The 21,418-nt window shown below is 40.1% G+C and overlaps 1 protein-coding gene across 2 annotated transcripts in view; it reads left to right on the top strand.

Moving 5' to 3' along the window:
- Positions 1 to 21,418, top strand: part of WDR33 (WD repeat domain 33) — a 106,328-nt gene that overhangs the window by 71,135 nt on the left and 13,775 nt on the right. For both annotated transcript variants that reach the window (XM_081096298.1, XM_081096299.1), the window contains exons 8-16: positions 13,015 to 13,141; positions 14,249 to 14,403; positions 14,498 to 14,576; positions 15,248 to 15,358; positions 15,725 to 15,819; positions 16,030 to 16,116; positions 16,345 to 16,484; positions 17,381 to 17,533; positions 18,453 to 19,610. In XM_081096298.1, the coding sequence (XP_080952424.1) occupies positions 13,015 to 13,141; positions 14,249 to 14,403; positions 14,498 to 14,576; positions 15,248 to 15,358; positions 15,725 to 15,819; positions 16,030 to 16,116; positions 16,345 to 16,484; positions 17,381 to 17,533; positions 18,453 to 19,610 (2,105 nt within the window). The remainder of the gene's footprint in view (positions 1 to 13,014; positions 13,142 to 14,248; positions 14,404 to 14,497; positions 14,577 to 15,247; positions 15,359 to 15,724; positions 15,820 to 16,029; positions 16,117 to 16,344; positions 16,485 to 17,380; positions 17,534 to 18,452; positions 19,611 to 21,418) is intronic.

The raw sequence follows: 21,418 nt of genomic DNA, 5'->3' as shown, positions 1-21,418 counted from the left end.
CTTCCCCTGTCTGTTGGCACTGGCTTCCCTCTGTCGCCCGGGACCCGGGCTTCCCTCACAGCCCCAGCTTCATCCGGAAGGATGTCTCGTCTAATTAGCATATTATGCTGTTATTATTATAGACGTCTCTTGTATCGTCTCAGGCACGGCATAAATAGCTCTTCCTAATGTAGCGCAGGTACTGCTCTTTCTCCTAGTCTTGGTATTGCCAGGCTCCCGGCATGCTTCTAAAGTGTTTTTGGTTTTTACATATTTCCAGTTTTTTAAGTCATGACTATATGCTACTTTTCTTAACCCTGTAGAAGAATCCTATATTCTCTGCATATTACTATTGGATCATGAGTGTGTGCCAGAAATGTTTTCTAGAGCAGTGGTTCTCAACCTTGGCTGCACATTAGAATCACCTGGGAATCTTTAAAATCCTGATTTCTGGGCCTCATCCTCCGAAAATTCTGTTTCTTTGTTACTAATGTTGTGGCCCCACCCCATAACAAAGAAACAGAATTTCCAGAGGATGAGGCCCAGAAGTCAGGAGTTTAAAAAGATTCCCAGGTGATTCTAATGTGCAGCCAAGGTTGAGAACCACTGTACTAGAGCACCTTTAACTGTCTGACCACACACACGCACCCTAGCACTCCCTCTCTAATAAAGGACTTAGCTGCTAGTTTCTGCATTGTGTATGGGATTCCAGGTATCTTCCATCTCTGGCAAAGGACTGAAGTGCTTTGCAATTTTGGTTATTAATACCAACAGCTGGAGAGTACAACAGCAATGAGGTTCAAAGAATATTTGGTGGTTGGATTCCTTCCCTTTAAGCTTTTTTGATGAATATTCTCCAAAATTCTCTTGTAATTTTTTTAATAATTTCCTTTTAAAAAAAAAGCCAACAAAGGGGAATTTGCTGGTTGGCACAAAACATGCTGCAAAGTTGCTCAGTTTTTGGTTATTGTAACTGAAGAATATCAAGGATTGACTTGAAAAAGAAAGGTAGATTTTCCTGTTGTATCAGCCGTTTCCTGATTGTCTTGCTCCCTTTAAAAAACCTCAAGATTTTTCTAAATACAATCTTTAAACTTGGAAATAGTGCTTTAAAAAAAAACACCTCTTTCCATTTTTCTTTTTTATAAAATTTATTGATTTTAGAGAGAAAGGAAGGGAGAGGGAGAGAGAAACATTGATTGAGAGAGAAGCATTAACCGGTTGTCTCCTGTATGCCTCCTATTGCAGTGGTTCTCAACCTTCCCAATGCCGCGACCCTTTAATATAGTTCCTCATGTTATGGTGACCCCCAACCATAAAGTTATTTTCGTTGCTACTTCATAACTGTAATTTTGCTCCTGTTATGAATTGTAACAATATAAATATCTGATATGCAGGATGTAATTTCATTGTTACAAATCGAACATCATTAAAGCATAGTGATTAATCACAAAAACAATAAGTAATTATATATGTGTTTTCCGATGGTCTTAGGTGACTCCTGTGAAAGAGTCGTTCGACCTCCGAAGGGGTCGCGACCCAGAGGTTGAGAACCGCTGTCCTATTGGGTTCTGAACCCCCAACTTGAGCATGTGCCCTGGAGTCGCAACCCGCAACCTGACCTTTTGGTGCATGGGACGACATTCAGACATCTGAGCCACACCAGTCAGGGCAGAAATAGTGCTTTTCTCTATTTCCACTATTTCCCCACATCAGGTGCGCTTACCAGCATTCTGACACCTAAGTCTCAGAAAAACTTATTCCTACATATGTTTTTATTGGATTCAGAAATTGTATATTTAGTCATATATTTATAAAAATTTCACTTTTATGCCAGAAGTAGTTACATAGCATTAATCTTATGAGATGTATGCTTATTTTAATTTTTAACCTACTTGACAATTTCTTTTAGGTCAGCCTTTGTTGGTCTTCCATGTAAATACATGATACAAACAAATAGAAGCCATTTTTATTTGTATATGCAAATTAAATGTGTGTGAGAGGTTGGCAAATTTATGATGTATCTGTCTCCATTCGAGTGTTTTTGGGTGCTCTTCTGACACCATACATTTCACAATTTTTAATAACCTGATAAGCACTTTTATGCTGCCACTCAGCTGTCAAATCTTTCCATTTTACCATACATCTGGTTTATTTTTAAAAGAAGTAAGCGTTACAGGTGTGGTGAAAGGAGCCTTCACATGCCCGTTCCCAGTTGTTTCCTCTCCTTCAGAGGTTTCCAGTCTCCTGAATGTAGGCTTGTCATTTTCACACAGCATTATAAGCTAGCCTTAAAAATTTTCCATTTGGTTGGAAGCATTCTGAGAAAGAAGCTCATGGTCAAATTCTTACCTACAGATTTGTTATATTGAAAGCACTGAAGGGGCTCTCAGACCTGGAAAGCAATTTGTCAGTTTTTGAAGTTCAGCATTGCCCAGTGATTTGACCACAGAACCCCTTTCCCCATCATCTGTGGACTGTTGTTGCTTGAAACATGCTAATGGCTTCTTACTAATGTAACTTTGTAGATGTAGATGACAAAGTTACTAGTTGTCATCACTTCTAGTTGATGTTGATTTGATTATTAGATCAAGTTTAAAATAAATTTACAAAAAAGGAAGGTAAAGTGCTAATAAGTTACATATTTATTGACCAGCATACAAGTTTCTTATGCTCCTTAATTTTTTAAATTCCTGAGCTCTGTGATCTATTGAAGTGTCTGGCTGTGGACCATATAACCTTTGCCTTAAACTGATCTGTTAATGTTTTATGTTCTATGGTTGGACATAGGCCGAGTTTGTTGTTAATGTTTGACACATTTTCTTGAATAACAGTTATCCAACTGTTAACGTTGTACAACATGGTACTTGAATTCTTTGTCTGCTCTTTTTTCTTCCTGTATTAGAAAATCTTGGTGCTTTTTGTAATTTATGTATAAAAGAAATTTTTCTTAAGATTTGTTCGTATAATGGTCTGATCCAGGAAAAATAAAACAGGAAAATGGACACTGTTTCTGACCTTCCAATAAAACTCTCTATTGGTTTGTAGACTGTTCACCCAGCCTTGGTGTCCAATGCATTGTCTTCAGGCAGGGCTGTTCCCTGCCCAGGATCTGCTGAGGGAGGGGAGTTTCACTGTCCTTTCACGGAGGCCAGGGAGGCTCCTCCCCCTGTAAAGGAAGAGTGCCAGCCAGCCGGCCCTCCTGGCTCTGTCCTTCAGCACTGCACTCCCACTCCCACCCTGAGGGAATGATAGGAAGGCTTACTTCCCAGAGTAGAAAGCGAGTCTGGAACTGTTCCCCAAATCTCCAAACACTGACCCATCTATCCTGTGAGTCTTAGAATTTTAGGGTTTATTAAGAAGTCTGTATTTTTAGGATCTCCTTTAAAAGACACACAGTAAATATTTTTTTCATTAGTTAGGATAAGTCTCCTGTGTTCTGCACCTTGCTATTTCAGATGTATTTAACGTTTTTTTAAAAAAAGATTTTTCTGTTTTTACTTTGCGTGGAAAGATCTCTCCAAAACCTACATTAGTTGTTTTATTAGCTTGCTTTTTATCTTTTTTCAGATAACTTTTTTATTCTAAGCATTAATTTTCTTAAAAGTTATTGTAACTGGACTGTGTGATTCTACAAATACTTCTCCAGTGTTCAATCCTCATTTTGTTTAATCACATATTTTAGAGATTAAGCACTTATATGAGGAGCCCAATACATGTGCACACTTGTTTTAAATTAATGAGTGAGAAAATGATCAAGTAGAAGCAGTTTATCTTCTCTTTGGAATAAATTATAATGTACAATTAATAGCAGGTTTTTTTTGGTTTTTTTTACAAATAATTTTTATGTAGTAATGAACAATTCTGATGTGTCAGACACAGGTTAATCTACAATTCAACGCCACCTGTCTTCCAGAGGTGCTCATTCTGTCACTTTAATTTTTAGCTAAACATTTCCTGAGGGAATGTTCAGCTAAAAAATGATGCAAACTTCATTGCCCTCAAAGCTTAACCTCTACAGGTGGGCCCACTGTGGTTAGAGTAATTTGGAATTTCTTTGTTTGGAGTTAGGCCAGTGGTTGCCAGGTTCAAGACCCTGGTTTTCAGAAGCAATCTGTCTGCTTCTCAGATGGTTAAAAGAAGTATTTCTTAGTTATGTATGTATTTTTAGAGTTTATCCCTAGTTTTTTCTTAAAAATTCTGAGAGATGGGAAGGTATATAGAAGTTTTCGACCTCAATTCCATTTGAGAAAGTGAAAGTTGACTGATGAGTGAAACAACACAAAAGGAACGATTCTGCCGCTTTTTTTGGATGTTATATACTTAATGGGGTGAAGGGAAGATTGGGATGGGAAGAAGAGAGCCCAGGCCACCTCTGGCCACTGGCCTAACCCTTTAGGCCTCAGGATTCCCTTACGTAAAAACGATAGGGCAGGGTCACTTTGCAGGTCTTCCCTGGCTCTGATACCAATTGATGGTGTTTTTTTTGTTTGTTTTGTTATTGCTTTTTATTGTGTAACTGAGATAGTGAATAAAAGTAATACAGTTATGGGAACCTAAGAAGAAACTTTCTTTAAAATGGCCAACTGTAGTATAAATCAGTCTTGTCCAATAGGGCTTTTTGATGGAAATATTCTGTATTTGTGATTTCTGATATGCTAGCCCTAGTCACATATTGCTGTTGAGCCGTGAAATGTTGCTAGAATGACTGAGGAACCTAATTTTAACTTCAATTAAAACAAATTTAAATAGCCACATGTGGCTAAATAGCTACTGTATTGGGCAGTGCAGGTTAACTTCTTAAGTATAAATATTCAAAGGAAATGTCCTCACATTGATTTAATATGAAAATCTTGTTCTTTTGTGATTTGCAACTGGAATCTCTTAATTTTAGAATTTGGCAAGTCTCAATATTGAAACCTTCAAGCACATCCTCCGTTTCAGTTGCAGTCAAGAATAGATAAGGTACTATGACCTTTGCCAAGGGTCCCACAGACTCCTTGGTAACCACATGCCTCTCACTGGCTTCTTTAGAGCTCTGCCACCTACTGAGGCCTGTGTGTGTCCACTAGTCAACCTGTAGATGACTGTCCGACTCCCCTCAGGGGTACACCCTATTCCTGTGGTAGGGTTTATATAATCTGGAGCACGTTTGGTGGTGGTGAGGATTTTATCTTCATATTTTTTATGAGCTTGATTCCTAAAAGTCGAGATACCACTTTCAAAAAATACTTGAAGTTTTCAGTCCTAAAATCTTGAGCAACATGCTTTCAGGCCCTGGTCAGGTTGCTCAGCTGGAACATCAGCTCATACACCAAAAGGTGGCGGCTTCGTTTTCTGCTCAGAGCACATACCCAGGTTTTGGGTTTGACCCCTGGTTGGGGTGGAATTGGGAGGTACCTGACTGATGCTTCTCTTTCACGTCAATGTTCTATCTCTCTCCCTTCTCTCTAAAATCAATTTTTTTAAAAGGTGTTATTTAATTTAAAAATATCTAGGTCACAGCCCTGGTCAGGTTGCTCAGTTGGTTAGAGCATCATCCCAGTAAGTTTGTGGGTTTGCTCCCAGTCAAGGCACATGTAAGAATCAACTGAGGGTGCCTGAATAGGTGGAACAGCAAGCCCAGGCCTCCCTCTGTTTCCTTTCCTCCCTCTCTCAAGTCAGTCAGTAAATGAAGGAAGGCAGAAAGAATAGCTAGGTCACTAGGCCATAAAACCAGTTGTCACTTGAATGAGTTTTCGTTAGGTCTGTATTGCTTCAGCATCACAATGCTACACTTCTGGGACTTGTGCTGGCATCACAGAGAACATGGGTTTTATCTTGAAATTCTGAACCTTTGAAATGGTAAGAGTTAGTGTAGAGGCAGTTTTTAGGGTTAATGGTTGGAACTGATAAGTCATGTTTTGACACGATCATTTCTTCTGTAAGGTAATTTATGTAAATGTAAGTTATATATATGGCATACCAGAACACATAGCCCATGACATCCTGGGAACTCACTCAAGCCACACTGAGTGCAGAGCTGCTGTGATGACATAACCTGCTTCCCCTGAGCCTGTGCGGCACAGCCCGGCCCCGCACCAGCAAGGTCTGTATTGGAGATGAAGGCGGGAGCGTGTATCAGTCATTTGCATGAGTTTTGAATGGAGGGAATCACACAATAAAAGCATGTTAAAAAAACTTCAAGTAAAAAGAAAGAAAACTTCAAGCAGTACAGAAGAATAAATGCCTTCATATTTCCATAGCATTTTTCCCCCTAAAATTCTAGTATGAGCTTAAAGTTTTCTTTTTTACAAATGGGACTAAATTACACCTTGCCTTTTTTGCTTATAATTTTAAAAAGTCAGTTTTTGAGGTATTATTTACCTATGATTACATTCACCCTTTTTAGGTGTACAGTTCCATGACTTTTGACAAATATATACCATAATTGAGATATATGACATTTTCTTCCCTCCCAAAGGTCTCTTTTCTCTGCTTCTTTTTGTAACCATCATTATATTCAAGATATAGAACGTTTCTTATTGTCTCAAAAAGTTTCATCTTTCTGCCTCAGTTTTTTTTTAAGGCTTTCAAATTTTATTTCTTTTTCCTTTTCTTTATTGATTAAGGTATTACGTATGTTTGATTATCCCCCCATTGCCCCCCCCCCCCCCACTCCCCCGATTCATGCCCTCACTCCCCCTGGTGTCTGTGTCCATTGTGACTGCCTCAGTTTTAACAGTTCTATTGAATTCAATATATGGATTTACTTAAGTTTTCCTAAATCACCCCTTAGAGCAGCGGTTCTCAATCTGTGGGTCGCGACCCCTTTGGGGGTCAAACAACCCTTTCACAGGAGTCGCCTACGACCATCGGAAAACACATATTGTTTTTGTGATTAATCACTATGCTTTAATTATGTTCAATTTGTAACAATGAAAATACATCCTCCATATCAGATATTTACATTACGATTCATAACAGTAGCAAAATTACAGTTATGAAGTAGCAACGAAAATAATTTTATGGTTGGGGGTCACCACAACATGAGGAACTGTATTAAAGGGTTGCGGCATTAGGAAGGTTGAGAATCACTGCCTTAGAGGTTTATTTTTAGGTTGTTTCCAGTCTTGCAGTTCAAGCAAGGTACAAAATATATATATATAAATCTTAGTGTGTTAGTACAGCTATAGACATAGGGTAAATTCCTAGGAGTGAAAATGGAATGGAAAATGGCCTCCCCCCCAAAATTGGACTAATTTACTTTTCAACTGATTATGGATGAGAGGGCCTATTACTTTCTAATTATGCCTGGGTGTCACCAAAATCAGTTTGCGCTAATTTGATAAAGAAAATATTACCTAGCAAAGTAACTTGCATTCAGTGTTGTTTTTTCTCATTTTAAAGCCATGTCAAAAGTTCACATACACAAGAAACCTAACCCATGTTATTTATGGTTAAAACCACAGTATAACAGAGGAAATGTGAATAGAAAACTTTACCTTTGTTTCTACTATCCCAATATAATTTTCACTTCCTGCTTATCTGTATCTGCATTTCTGTAATTACACATGACGTTTTAATCTCCTCACACCAAATGCTTAGTGTGTGCATGCATGATTTTGTTTTGCTTTTTAGAAGGTCACTTTATTTCCTGAGTGTTTTGTTGTTGTTATTCCAGAATTTTCATTTAGTTTGTGGCTGTGGTACATTTCTGTCATTCTATACTTTTTCACAATTATGAACTAGGCTTCAAATACCATCTTTTTAAATAGAAAAGTTTTAAAAAAGACTTTTAATAGTATTTCCTTAGGATAAGCTTTTACTAGTACGATTCTTCTGGATTTAAATATATCAACATAGACAGGGCAGGGTAGAAGTTTATCATTTCAGATAGGTTTTGTCACTTCATTGGGAATTCAATAATGTTTTTCCTCTGAAGAAGGAAGCAGTTACATAGCCATTTGCATCTATGCTAGCTTAAACTATTTTTCCTCTTTATTATTATTTTCTTGTTTTTCATTTTTAAAAAGTTATAGTTGACATACAAGATATTAGTTTCAATTGTAGAGTCCAGTGGTTAGACATTTGTATACCTTACGAAGTTTAGTACCCATCTGGCACTATACTAGTGCATAGCTATTACAGTACCAGTCACTCTTATTCCCTATGCTGTACTTTACAACATTGTGACTATTTTTATAACTGGCAATTTGTTCTACTGAATCCCTTCACCTTTTGGGCCCATTTCTTCACCCTCTCCACGCCCCCATCTGGCGATCATTAGTTCTATGCATCTGTGAGTTTGTTTCTGTTTTGTATGTTCATTTATTTTGGTTTTTAGATTTACACACACACGTGAAATTATATAGTTTTTGTCTTTTTCTTTGTGACTTATTTTTCTTAGCATAATATCCTCTAAGTCCATCCAACCTCTTTTTTATTTTTTAAAAAGTTACAAAAATATATGCTACCTGTAAAGATTTCATACCCACTTTCCACTGTTCAGTAAATTAAAATTTTAAATTGATTTTTTCTCTCAATAGATTATTCACATTTTTTAATATTTTAAAATTATCAAACATTATACAGTGAAGACACCTTACTCTCGTTCCCCCGCTACTCAGTTCCCCTTCTTGGAGGCAATTAATATTGTCAGATTTTAAAAAATATATATTTTATTGATTTTTTACAGAGAGGAAGGGAGAGGGATAGAGAGTTAGAAACATCAGCGAGAGAGAAACATTGATCAGCTGCCTCCTGCACACCTCCTACTGGGGATGTGACCGCAACCCAGGTACATGCCCTTGACCAGAATCGAACCTGGGACCTTTCAGTCCGCAGGCTGACGCTCTATCCACTGAGCCAAACTGGTTAGGGCATATTGTCAGATTTTTGTGTACTTTTAAAGACATACTTTGTGCATTTTTGAGCAAATGTATCTGTGTGCTTTTTGGGTGTGTGTCTCTTTTCAAGCCACAAATGTTAAGTATGCAACACATACTTTTTTGCACATATTTTCTTAGATAACTTTATTTGTATTTTAACTTTTAAAAAGTAGATAACTATATGCTCATGGTTCAATAATAAAATAATGAAAGGCTTGAATAGTACCCCTTTCTAGCCTAGTTCCCTGCCTGCTGTGCACACCCTTCAATGAATCTTTATGCATCATAGAAGCAAGTCAGATGGCGTATGCTTTTGTTTCCTTTTCCTCCTGTAAGTCGCAGACTAACCTTTCACATCTAAGAAGGCGATATAGACTCGGTGTCAGGAGCAGTGACTCCTTACATTCGGATGTCTGCTCTGCCACGTATCAACTGTGTGATTGTGGGCAAGGTATTTTTTTTTATTATTGATAAAGGTATTACATATGTGTCCTTATCGCCTTATTGCCCCCTCACCCCCTACCTATGCGTGGGCAAGGTATTTAACCTGTCTGTACTTTGTACACTTCTTATGAAGATGGTAAGGCAGTATATATACTTTGCTTAGAATAGTACTGTAAATAAGAAGTATATGTGTTTGCTACTAGTAGTATTTTTATTATTAAGGACAGTGACTAATAAAATAATCAACAACCAGTATAATTTGATTTCTAGTAGTGATATATGGATATGGGTAAATTTAACAGAAAAGGATGGATGGGATTCATCACTTGCTTGAATTCTACTTAAATACATTTTAGAAAATTTCAGGAAATAAAACTAAAGCAGCTAAAAATATTAATGTTCCTTTTTATGGAGTGATAGTTTTTGTATATACTTGTTTAAACTAAACAGATATACTCTCTTTATGACATGAAAATGTCCCAGAGAAGGTGAGGGTAGAGATGGCTGCTAAGAATATAAACTTTTGCATAGTGCATCACATTTTAAAAGTGCTTTCTTATGCTTTTTCCACTCAAATTTGGTGAAAATAGATACATATCTACATATATTTAATTTTACGTGATATTGGTCCATAAAGTTTTTAAATTTCCTAGCTTTATCTTTTTAGGATCAAATCGTTAGAACATTAAATGCTCTTAAGGCAAGCAGTAGATTGGAGGAGTGAATTGTATTTCTATTTAATTTGTTCATACTCAGTTCTTTTTTTTAAACATATTTTTTATTGATTTCAGAGATGAAGGGAGATGGAGAGAGAGGTAGAAACATCAGTGATGAGCGAGAATCATTGATTGGCTGCCTCATGCATGCTCCCCACTGGAGATGGAGCCTGCAGTCTGGGCATGTGCCCCAACATGGAATCGAACTGGTTCATAGGTTGATGCTCAACCACTGAGCTGCATTAGCTGGGCAGTTCTTTTTTATTTTTAATTAAAAAAAAAAATCAAAGGAACAACCAAACCTCTCTTCCCCTTTCTCTTCTTCAGATCCCTATTACAAAATAATGTACACTTATTATAGAAAATGTAAAAACAGAACATATACAGAGAAGTAAGAATCACCTTAATTTCATTACTCAGCTTAATATTCTGATAACAGTTTGATGTCTAGACAGCTTGCCTTTTTTTTCCTCTGTGGGGATATGCACACATAGTCACTCTTGCCTTTTTTTGTTGTTAAATATATTTCTATTGATTTCAGAGAGGGGGAGGGGGGGGGGAGAGAGAGAGAGAGAGAGAGAGAGAGAGAGAGAGAGAGAGAGAGAAACATCAGTGATGGGAGTCATTGATCAACTGTCTCCTGCACGTACGTCCCTATTGGGGGTTGAGCCTGCAATCCTGGGCATGTGCCCTTGACGGGAATTGAACCCGGGGTCCTTTAGCCCACAGGCCAATGCTCTATCCACTGAGCCAAACCAGCTAAGGCAGTAACTTGCCTTTTTTTCTGTCTGTGGGGATATGCACACACAATCACTTGTGTTAGTAACTTGTTTGCCTTTTACAGTGATGTCATCAGGAATGCTATACACACAGATGTTTTTTGTTTTTAAAATAAACTTAGTATCATGAACATTTTAATGTCATTTAATTACCTATAGTATCATTTACGATAGGTGCATCATATTCCATTGAGCGCATATGCCATACTGAATTTTATTTTGTATGAAAATTTGTGCAAGAGTAGGCCTTCCTTCCCCCAGCTGCTGGCACTGGCTTCACTCCAGCACTCAGGACCTGGGCTGCTTCGCTCCAGCCCCGGCTTCTTCCGGATGGACGTCCGGAATGATGCCCAGAAGGACATTTGGTCTAATTAGCATATTACCCTCTTATTATTATAGATGTATTTGTTGCCTATTCATGGGCATTTTGAAAATAAGCTGTATCGTAAATATCCTGTACACAACTGTTTTGAACATCCATTATTATTAGTTTTTAAAATATATTTTTATTGATTTCAGAGAGGAAGGAAGAGGGAGAGATAGAAACATCCATGATGAGAGAGAATCATGGATCGGCTGCCTCCTGCAAGTCCCCCACTGGAGATCGAGCCCACAACCCTGGGCATGTGCCCTTGGCTGGAATCGAACCTGGGACCTTTCACTTTGTAGGCCAACGCTCTATTCACTGAGCCAAACTGGCTAGGGTTATCCATTATTTTCTTATGATAAGTTCTGAGATTTGGAATTACAGGATTACAGGATATATACTTTCTTCATGCTTTTGATACAGATCGCTAAACTATTCTCCAAATAGTTGGTATCTACCTATATGCTTACCAGCATGAGGTATTGTCTGTTTGAGATGTGAATTACTCCGCTTCTGAATTAGTGCAAATTCACTTTCCATTGCCTCTAGAACCATCTTTTTCTTCTTCTCTACTTTCTGTTTTTCTATTCTTCTATATCCTTCCTCCTTCACACCTAAACTTCGTAGAAGCTGAATTTGACCCAAGTTGGAGAAGAAGCTGTTTCCAATGATCTTTTCCTCTCTCTTCATCAGCTTCTTAGTGTATTTTGCTGTAAAATATTCTGGGAACTCTCTTTGTAAAGCACCCAATTTTTCAAAGTTCATTTCTTTCAGTTTTACAGATCTTCATTTTCACATTTGTTAATGTCTTAACATTTGTGAGGTGACCTCATGTTCTAGCCCGGTGGTGAAGAGAACTGTCCCTGGGACCCTGTGGACCAGGTTCAGATCCCAGCTTGTTATTTTTAAAAAAAATATATATTTTATTGATTTTTTACAGAGAGAAAGGGAGAGGGATAGAGAGTTAGAAACATCGATGAGAGAGAAACATCGGTCAGCTGCCTCCTGCTCACCTCCTACTGGGGGTGTGCCTGCAACCAAGGCACATGCCCTTGACTGGAATCAAACCTGGGACCTTTCAGTCCGCAGGCCGATGCTCTATCCACTGAGCCAAACCGGGTAGGGCTCCCAGCTTGTTCTTGTTGACTAGCTTTGGAATCTAGGACATCTTATTGACCCTGTCCAGTCCTCCTCATTTTTCACTAGTGGAGATCATGATAATACTTTCCTTGGTATTTTGTTAGGATTTTAAGAGGTGATGCTTACAATTGCTCAGTATGTTGCTAACATTTAGTAATTACTCAGTAGGGCATCTTTTGTTAGCATCTCATCTGACATGTGAATGAAGCAGGGATTATTTTTGTCCTCCTGCATCTGAGTGAATGGGTTCAGAAAGAGGGAATACTTTCCCTGTCATCACACCAGAAAGTGATGTTGTCCAAACCTGAATTTAGGACTTTTGTCTTAAGGACTACTGCCAAGTGGGAGAACTAAGGTGAAGGACAGGAATTGTGCCTAATAATTAGGATAACATAGGAACAGCATGAAAAGTCTAAAAAGCTTTATATACGGGGCTTGAGAGGTGCAGCTCCAAGAAGCCTTGACTAGACTCGGCAAGTTGGCTCGAGGATGACAGTAGCTCCGGGAGCAGAGGAGTGGTTCCTGTGCATCTTGGCGGGAGAGAGGCTGCTGTGTATCCTTCAGGCTCCCAGACACAAAGGCCAAAGAGTCTTGAAAAAGTTTAGAGTGCCAAGATCAAAACATTTAATAGATTTTTCTACTTTGGTTCAAATTAGAATGGAATCTTGCTTTAAATATATATGACTGATTAGGTTTTTATCTTAACTTGTTTCCGACAGGGCATGGTGCTGATGTGAAATGTGTAGACTGGCATCCAACAAAAGGGTTAGTTGTTTCAGGAAGTAAAGATAGTCAACAGCCAATCAAGTTCTGGGATCCCAAGACTGGGCAGAGTCTTGCAACACTGTAAGTGATAGGAACCCCACCTTGGTCCCCCGAACAAAGGGAACAAAGCTGTCTGTATTCTTTTAACCTTTAGCTTTCTCTCCTCTCGTGTATTTTTGAAAAAGTAGGTTAGACAACAGATGGATTTGTATCCATAGCTGTCTTATTAATTAAATATGATTTATGTCTGAATTCCTAATGAAATACGGCTTGATTTATGCTCTGCCACAGCTATCTAAGCTTAACTTGGGTATCACGGGAGTGGAAGGTGAGGAAGAGATTGCGAAGGAGGTGGTTATTACTCTTCTGACTTACTGTCTCTCCTCATTATAATGCACTTGGCACTGTGTGGAGTTGATGTGTATGCCCCTCACTAGACATACAGCCCAGCTTTCTTCATCCCACTATGTCTATAGAGAAGCTTTTCCTCTATTTTTGAATCAGTTCTCAATTTTTTTGTCTGAGATGCTTACTTATGATGCAGCTACATAATAATTTTTTTTCTGAATTATCTGTAAACATGCACAGTGATATGAATATGTTGCTGACATTGTTTTGACCAAGCAGCTGTGTCCCAGTCCTCGTGATTGGGAGTGAGCTGGTTGGAGCAGGCTGCCGTGGCGCACACCTCCACTGGCCGCAGTCCACCTGCGTGCTTGGCAGTGGTGCTCTGCGGAGATGTGCACTGTGCAGGCCTCGGCTTGTGGCAGTGTCTTGAGTTCAAATTAACCCTCACACTATCCCATGCTCTTTTTTTATGCTTTGTCTTAATGAGAGGAGGTTCATTGAAGTTAAAACATTTAATGAGCTTTATTGAATAGTAATTTATATGTTCCAATGCTTCCCCTGATTCAAAGATAAACTTTTATATCCATTTGAAGCTCTGCTGCTATTTTAACTGGTTAAGGAAAGCAATGCTTAGATACTAGACATTATTTCTGTCATTGACCTATTTATTTCAAATGTACTTTTAACTGTGGTCCTATAATGCTGTTTCTTCATGCTTTATTGCTTCTAGGCTAAACCTCTTGCCATCTTGACCCATGTGCTTTTCAACAGAAATGGCCATTATATGGATTTAGATTTGTTTTTAATTCTTACATTATTTTCTTGGTACTTTGTTTCTAGTCATGCCCATAAAAACACAGTAATGGAAGTAAAATTAAATCTCAATGGCAATTGGCTACTCACAGCATCACGTGACCATCTTTGTAAACTTTTTGATATCAGAAACCTGAAAGAAGAGCTTCAAGTCTTCCGAGGTCATAAGAAAGAAGCCACAGGTCAGTGGCTTTTAGAGACACTTCTCCTTCTGACTTGCCCGTGGTGTTCTGAGGTCCTAATAATTTTGCCTTTCCCTGTGTTTTTGTTTTACAGCTGTGGCCTGGCATCCTGTTCATGAAGGACTTTTTGCCAGTGGAGGGTCCGATGGCTCTTTGCTCTTCTGGCATGTTGGGTATGTAACACTTATTATAAAGAAGTTGCTATTGTTTGAAGAGAGCACCTGAAAGTGTAAAACATGACACCGTTTGTATGTTCTCTGAGTGTTCATATGTTCTGTGTCAGAGACTTCCTGCAGCTTTCCATTCTGGAAACCCAGCTTGGAATAGAAAACTGAGCACATTTATTTTTGGATGTAGAAGTCATTAAGAGCAAATAAAATAAATTTTCTTGTTTCTTATTGGTAAATCATTTTTGAAGCATTTTCCCTAGCTGGTGTTGCTCAGTGGTTGAGTGTTGACCTATGAACCAGTAGGTCATTTTCAGTTCTCGGTCAGGGCACATGCCTAGGTTGTGGGCTTGATCCCCAGTAGGAGGTGTGCAGGAGGCAGGCAATCAATGAAACATCATTGATGTTTCTGTCTCTCTCTCTCTCTCTCTCTCTCTCTCTCTTCCACTCTGAAATCAATAAAAACATATTTTAAAAAAATGTTATTGATGACAAATCAGCGCCCCTATATCATGTGAAATTGACAGATTAAAAGTAATAGGCTTTGGTAGCTATATGTTACACTAAAATAAAATGTCTTTAAATATATATATATATAAGTTATATATATATATATATGTATATATATATATATATATCTTTTGTGAAAAAGACTTCTTTCTGTGGTGCTATTGTAGGGTAGAGAAGGAAGTGGGCGGGATGGAGATGGCCCACGAAGGAATGATCTGGAGCCTGGCGTGGCATCCTCTTGGACATATCCTCTGCTCAGGCTCAAATGACCATACCAGGTAAGCTTTCTGTGAAAAAAGTAACAAGGGGTTACTGTGTTCATGGGGCAGGTGGAAATAAGTATGTACATTTTTTATTGATAGATCGGTATATTAATTTGTATTCTGTCTTGTTCTTAGGAACATTTTTTGTGGTGTTTTATAAGTACATATGTTATGAGAAGGAGATTGAGTATTGAATATGACTTTGTCATTCAAATTTTGTTTTGCCTTCTGATTAAAAACCGTCTTTCTGCATTTTAAATTTTTAGAAGAAAAGCATTGTAAAATTGTGTTTACCAGAGGACTGGTTTGTACTCTTAAGTGCCCAGAAATATACTGAGCTCGTGCTCCTTGCCTTTCCCATCCATTACTTTTATTTTGCAGCAAATTCTGGACCCGAAACCGACCAGGTGATAAAATGCGTGATCGCTATAATCTAAACCTATTACCAGGAATGTCAGAAGATGGAGTAGAATATGGTGAGGCTCCGCACATTTCTCCTTCTTTGAAATGAGATAGTCTGTTATAAAAGTGTTAGGTATTGAGAAGATTTTACAAAATGAATTTTAGTTTTATAGTTTATTGATTTGTAAACCACCTATAAGTTTCATTTTTATAAAAGTTCTAATTTTGTTGGACCACTACATTTATAAAATCTCTATTGATAGTGGATGTATTCCTATTTATAGATGACCTTGAACCTAATAGCCTGGCAGTAATACCAGGGATGGGAATACCAGAACAACTTAAATTAGCCATGGAACAAGAGCAGATGGGTAAGAGAAATTATACCTATAAATTCTATTGTTATAAAATTTTTATAGGTCTGTTTCTTATCTTTCTGATATTAAGTTATTTTGATAATGCCATTTTTTTTGAAGAAATGTTTATATAAGTAATGTAAACTGCATAACATTTAATCTATTCTTCCAAAAATGTGTTCATTGATGAAGTGGCCACTTTCTTTTATTTCCTTGACTAATTACTTATCTTTATGATTACAGGGAAAGATGAGTCAAATGAAATTGAAATGACAATTCCAGGTTTAGATTGGGGAATGGAGGAAGTGATGCAAAAGGATCAGAAAAAAGTACCTCAGAAGAAAGTTCCTTATGCAAAACCTATCCCTGCTCAGTTCCAGCAGGTGAGTGGCCCATCTCGTTCATGCATTGGTGGTGCTGCTCGGTGAGTCTGATTGACGTTTAGAAACAGGGTTCTCTGCATCCTCTCATTGTTGGCGATATTTCTGTGCTGTTGACCTTTAGAGCATTTTTCACATATTTCAGGCATTCTTAGATGTAGTTCCCATCTGCTGCTTTGCATTTAGTGCTGAGTTTGTCATGAGTCTTCTCCAGATCTTTTATTATTCTCACCTCCTTATTATCATCGATGTTATTGGAGGAAGGAAGAAAAAGAGGCCGGAGCCCAGAGAGTGCATCAACTCTCTTCTGCATTGCCTGTCTTCTGCTTTATTGGTTCCCTCAGCACAAGGTGGGGACGTGGGGAGGGGCGGGGGGGGGGGGGTGTCCTTTGGAAGAGGCAGGTGAGCTTCACATTCTTTTTCTTTTTTTTTTTTTTAATATATTTTATTGATTTTTTACAGAGAGGAAGGGAGAGAGATAGTTAGAAACATCGATGAGAGAGAAACATCGATCAGCTGCCTCCTGCACATCTCCTACTGGGGATATGCCCGCAACCCAGGTACATGCCCTTGACTGGAATCGAACCTGGGACCTTTCAGTCCGCAGACCGACGCTCTATCCACTGAGCCAAACCGGTTTCGGCACACATTCTTAATAACATGCCAGATCTAACAACTTTTAGTAATTTAGTGATTGCTACCTAGTCATGTGCTTGCCAAATCCCACTCATGTGTCACTAAGAATTAGCATCAGAAATAAAGACAGTGCACCAGGTGAGCCACCTTGTATTTAGAAAGTTGGAATGAGCCAATGAATGACATGATAGAATGGTTTTTCTCATTCTCCCATTGTAAATTACACACTTAGGGCATATTTTAATATTCTCTTCTTTCCCAAGGCTTGGATGCAAAATAAAGTTCCAATTCCTGCGCCAAACGAGGTACTGAATGACAGAAAAGAGGACATTAAATTGGAAGAGAAGAAAAAAACGCAAGCAGAAATTGAGCAAGAAATGGCCACATTACAGTATACTAACCCACAGCTCCTAGAGGTAAGCTCTTTGGGGGATTCCAGATGCTCTAAAAAGTAGGGCTGACATTATTGATAGGCTCCTAAGGAGAAGGGACGGGCCTCTCAGAGGGTCCGATAAGCACCACCCCTTCTTCCTCTACGGGAGGAGCTAGTTTCTAACTAGAGCAGTCAAGCAGTGAGTAGACCTAAATTAAATATACACTTTTAGTAGAAAAGAGAAAGCCAACAAGTTTAAATTTAAATTCACTTATTTATCCCCAGATAAAATAATTTTTCTTTTTCTGTCGGCTCTAAAGCAGATGGTTTGTTCTTAGTTTTCCTACCTTGACAGCTACCAAGAATAACAAAAAACTGGTAAATTTTTGGGCTTTTCCTGGTCAAGATGGATGTACATAATCCTGACTGTTGTTTCCCAGCACCTAGAAGAGTTAGTCTAGAGCAGTGGTTCTCAACCTTCCTAATGCCATGATCCTTTAATACAGTTCCTCATGTTGTGGTGACCCCAACCATAAAATTATTTTCGTTGCTACTTCATAACTGTAATTTTGCTCCTGTTATGAATCGTAATGTAAATATCTGATATGCAGGATGTATTTTCATTGTTACAAATTGGACATAACTAAAGCATAGTGATTAACCACAAAAACAATATGTAATTATATATGTGTTTTCCGATGGTCTTAGGTGACCCCTGTGAAAGGGTCGTTCGACCTCCAAAGGGGTCCCGACCCACAGGTTGAGAACCGCTGGTCTAGAGTGAGTCTGGAGGCCTGAGCGCCATCTGTACGTCTGAATGTTATATGGACTCGAGTTACTGCTGGGGCTTTAAGAGGTTGATGCCTTGTGTTTGTTTTGAGGTTCCCCAATGAAATAAGTGACAGCCACATTGTCATCTTCTGGCTTACTTTTCAGTATGCTTTTTCTTTTTTTCTTTCCAGCAACTTAAAATTGAAAGGCTTGCACAAAAACAGGCTGAGCAAGTTCAGCCTCCTCCTGCATCTGGTACCCCTCTTCTTGGACCCCAGCCCTTTCCAGGACAAGGTCCAATGTCTCAGATTCCTCAAGGTTTTCAACAGCCCCATTCATCTCAGCAGATGCCAATGAACATGGCTCAAATGGGGCCTCCAGGTCCACAGGGACAGTTCAGACCCCCTGGACCCCAGGGACAAATGGGACCACAAGGTCCTCCATTGCATCAGGGAGGTGGAGGGCCACAAGGATTCATGGGACCACAAGGGCCCCAGGGCCCACCCCAAGGGTTGCCGAGGCCTCAGGACATACATGGCCCCCAAGGAATGCAAAGGCATCCTGGACCTCATGGCCCTTTGGGACTTCAAGGACCACCTGGGCCACAGGGTAATTCTGGTCCTCAAGGTCATATGGGTCCTCAAAGCCTACCTGGGCCACAAGGTCACATCGGCCCCCAAGGCCCACCTGGTCCCCAGGGGCATATGGGCCCTCAGGGGCCTCCAGGTACTCAAGGTATGCAGGGGCCACCTGGTCCCAGAGGAATGCAAGGACCTCCTCATCCTCATGGAATACAAGGCGGGCCCGGGTCTCAGGGGATCCAAGGTCCCGTGTCTCAGGGACCTCTGATGGGACTGAATCCAAGAGGAATGCAGGGTCCTCCAGGCCCTCGAGAGAATCAGGGTCCTACTCCCCAAGGCATGATGATGGGCCACCCACCTCAAGAGATGAGACCTCACCCTCCAAGTGGACTACTGGGACATGGCCCCCAGGAGATGCGAGGCCCCCAGGAGATGCGAGGCCCTCAGGAGATGCGAGGCCCCCAGGAGATGCGAGGCCCCCAGGAGATGCGAGGCCCTCAGGAGATGCGCGCCATGCAGGGGCCTCCACCTCAAGGGTCGATGCTGGGCCCTCCCCAGGAGTTGCGAGGGCCACCAGGCTCACAAGGACAGCAGGGGCCGCCCCAGGGCTCTCTGGGGCCTCCACCCCAAGGTGGCATGCAGGGGCCCCCTGGGCCTCAGGGACAGCAGAACCCTGCCCGCGGGCCACATCCGTCTCAAGGGCAAATGCCATTCCAGCAGCAGAAAACAGCTCTACTGGGCGATGGGCCCCGGGCCCCCTTCAATCAGGTATTCTTTCTTTCCAACTGTGGGCATTACCCTTTGGGAAGATGCGGCACAGCTGACGGGAATGCCTCTCAGGTGGTGATAGCGGCCTGAGAAGAGCATCACAGCTGAAGTGGGAGACAAGAAAATGAAATAGACCATCACACGTATTGCAATGTGAATCTTAACTTCTCAACCTGTATTTTAATAGATGTTCTTCCAGAAAAGGTGGAATCTAGTTGATAATTGTTCCAAGCCTCCAAAAGAGCTGTGGCCTGGGGAGGAAGCCGGGGGACTGCCAGCCCTTTTCTGGGTCCTTTGGAGCGTGGCCTGCCAGCTCCACCTTTTCCGATAGGTGTTTAAGGCCCCAGTAGACCTTAGTTCTCAGGCCAGAATTACACATTCTCAAATCCTGACCCTGTGGACAGAATTCTGTCCGAGTTGTTTTCAGCTTACAAGAATATTTGTGAGGGAATATTTCTGTGGAATTTTTCTTGACCTTTTTTTGACAGTTCGGCTTTTATTGGCCAAGTTATAGTGCTCAGGTTGCTTGGGGAGACGTACAGAAGGACTGCATGAGCAGGGAAGGGTTAACACGCTGGCCTCTGGGGTGTGTGCTCCTGCACCTTTCAGAGGACGTGACTCCCTGGCCTCCATTCCCGGGGAAAGGCCATACTGTGGGCACTGTGTAGAAAGCACTCTGTTAACAGCTCTGAGCATTTGCCATGTGAAGGTGACCACTGGGTTTTCAGAATTAAAAGAACTAGCTGAATAAGACTCTGTGGTACTCTTCAGTAGATCTTCTAGAACTGAAAAATTTTACAGCAGCGAAGAATCTGATGGTATTTGAGTTTACTTCCAGAATTTATTGTGTACTTTTTAATAAGTTTTATTCTATCATGTACTAAAATATTTTATAAATGCAAAGCATAATGCTGTAAAGATTTAATTGACATATAGAAATATTGATGGAATGAATATTTGAAATAGGGTATTTCACATCTCAGAAGTTGGCCTGATGAGATCTTTGCTCATGTTTGCCACATACTGAAATACTTTCTTCACTTTGACCAGGCGAATTATTTAAACCAATTGTTTTAATTGGTTTAATTTACTGGAATTGCTGTCAGGTATTAACAGCATGAGTTGTTTGGGTATGAAACATACAAAAAACAAATATAGAAATTACTGGTGTTATTGTTATAGCTATAGTGGTGTCCTGCAGTGAGAGCTGCTCTTTCGTGCCAGCTAGTTTGGAGTGTGAATACAATTTTGCTATTGATTTTTGAAACTGTGCTATTTTCATAGAAGGTGTGTGTGTTTGTCAGCAGACCTGACCCAAGGTCATTGGACAGTGTGGGAAATCAGAATTTAGACTTGGCTAGATAAAAACACTGCATATGAGGACTAGGGACAAGCTTGGGGTCCAGAGCAAGGAGATTAAAAGCATCAGAGCAGCAGGTTTGTATTAAGATAGATGCTGCCAGAACCAAATGAATCCACAAGATCCCAGGTGACGGAGCAGGGAATGAGCAGTAGATAGAGATAGGGGGCATGTGAAAGGAGCAAGCTGGTGTGGACACCTCCCTTGGCAGGAGCCCAGCCCTTTCTGTTCTCCACTCCCCTTTTCACACCCAGCCCTGCCGCCTGCTGTTCTGTGGCTCGAAGAAGCTGTGGCACCGAGAGGAATGGCGCGTCCTGGAAGAGTGGTCTCCCTGTTGCCAGGAGGTCCTCTGTGCGGGGTGTTGTCACTACCTCATGATTTCTCGCTTTCCATTGACGTTCTTGTTTAGCTTAAGAAGTCAAGATTTAGCTTTAAATAAAACCTATCA

The sequence above is a fragment of the Myotis nattereri genome (assembly GCF_964212035.1).
Source record: "Myotis nattereri genome assembly, chromosome: 7".
Taxonomy (NCBI): domain Eukaryota; kingdom Metazoa; phylum Chordata; class Mammalia; order Chiroptera; family Vespertilionidae; genus Myotis; species Myotis nattereri.
Note: the sequence above shows the minus strand (reverse complement) of the source record. Positions and strands in the feature narration are given on the sequence as shown.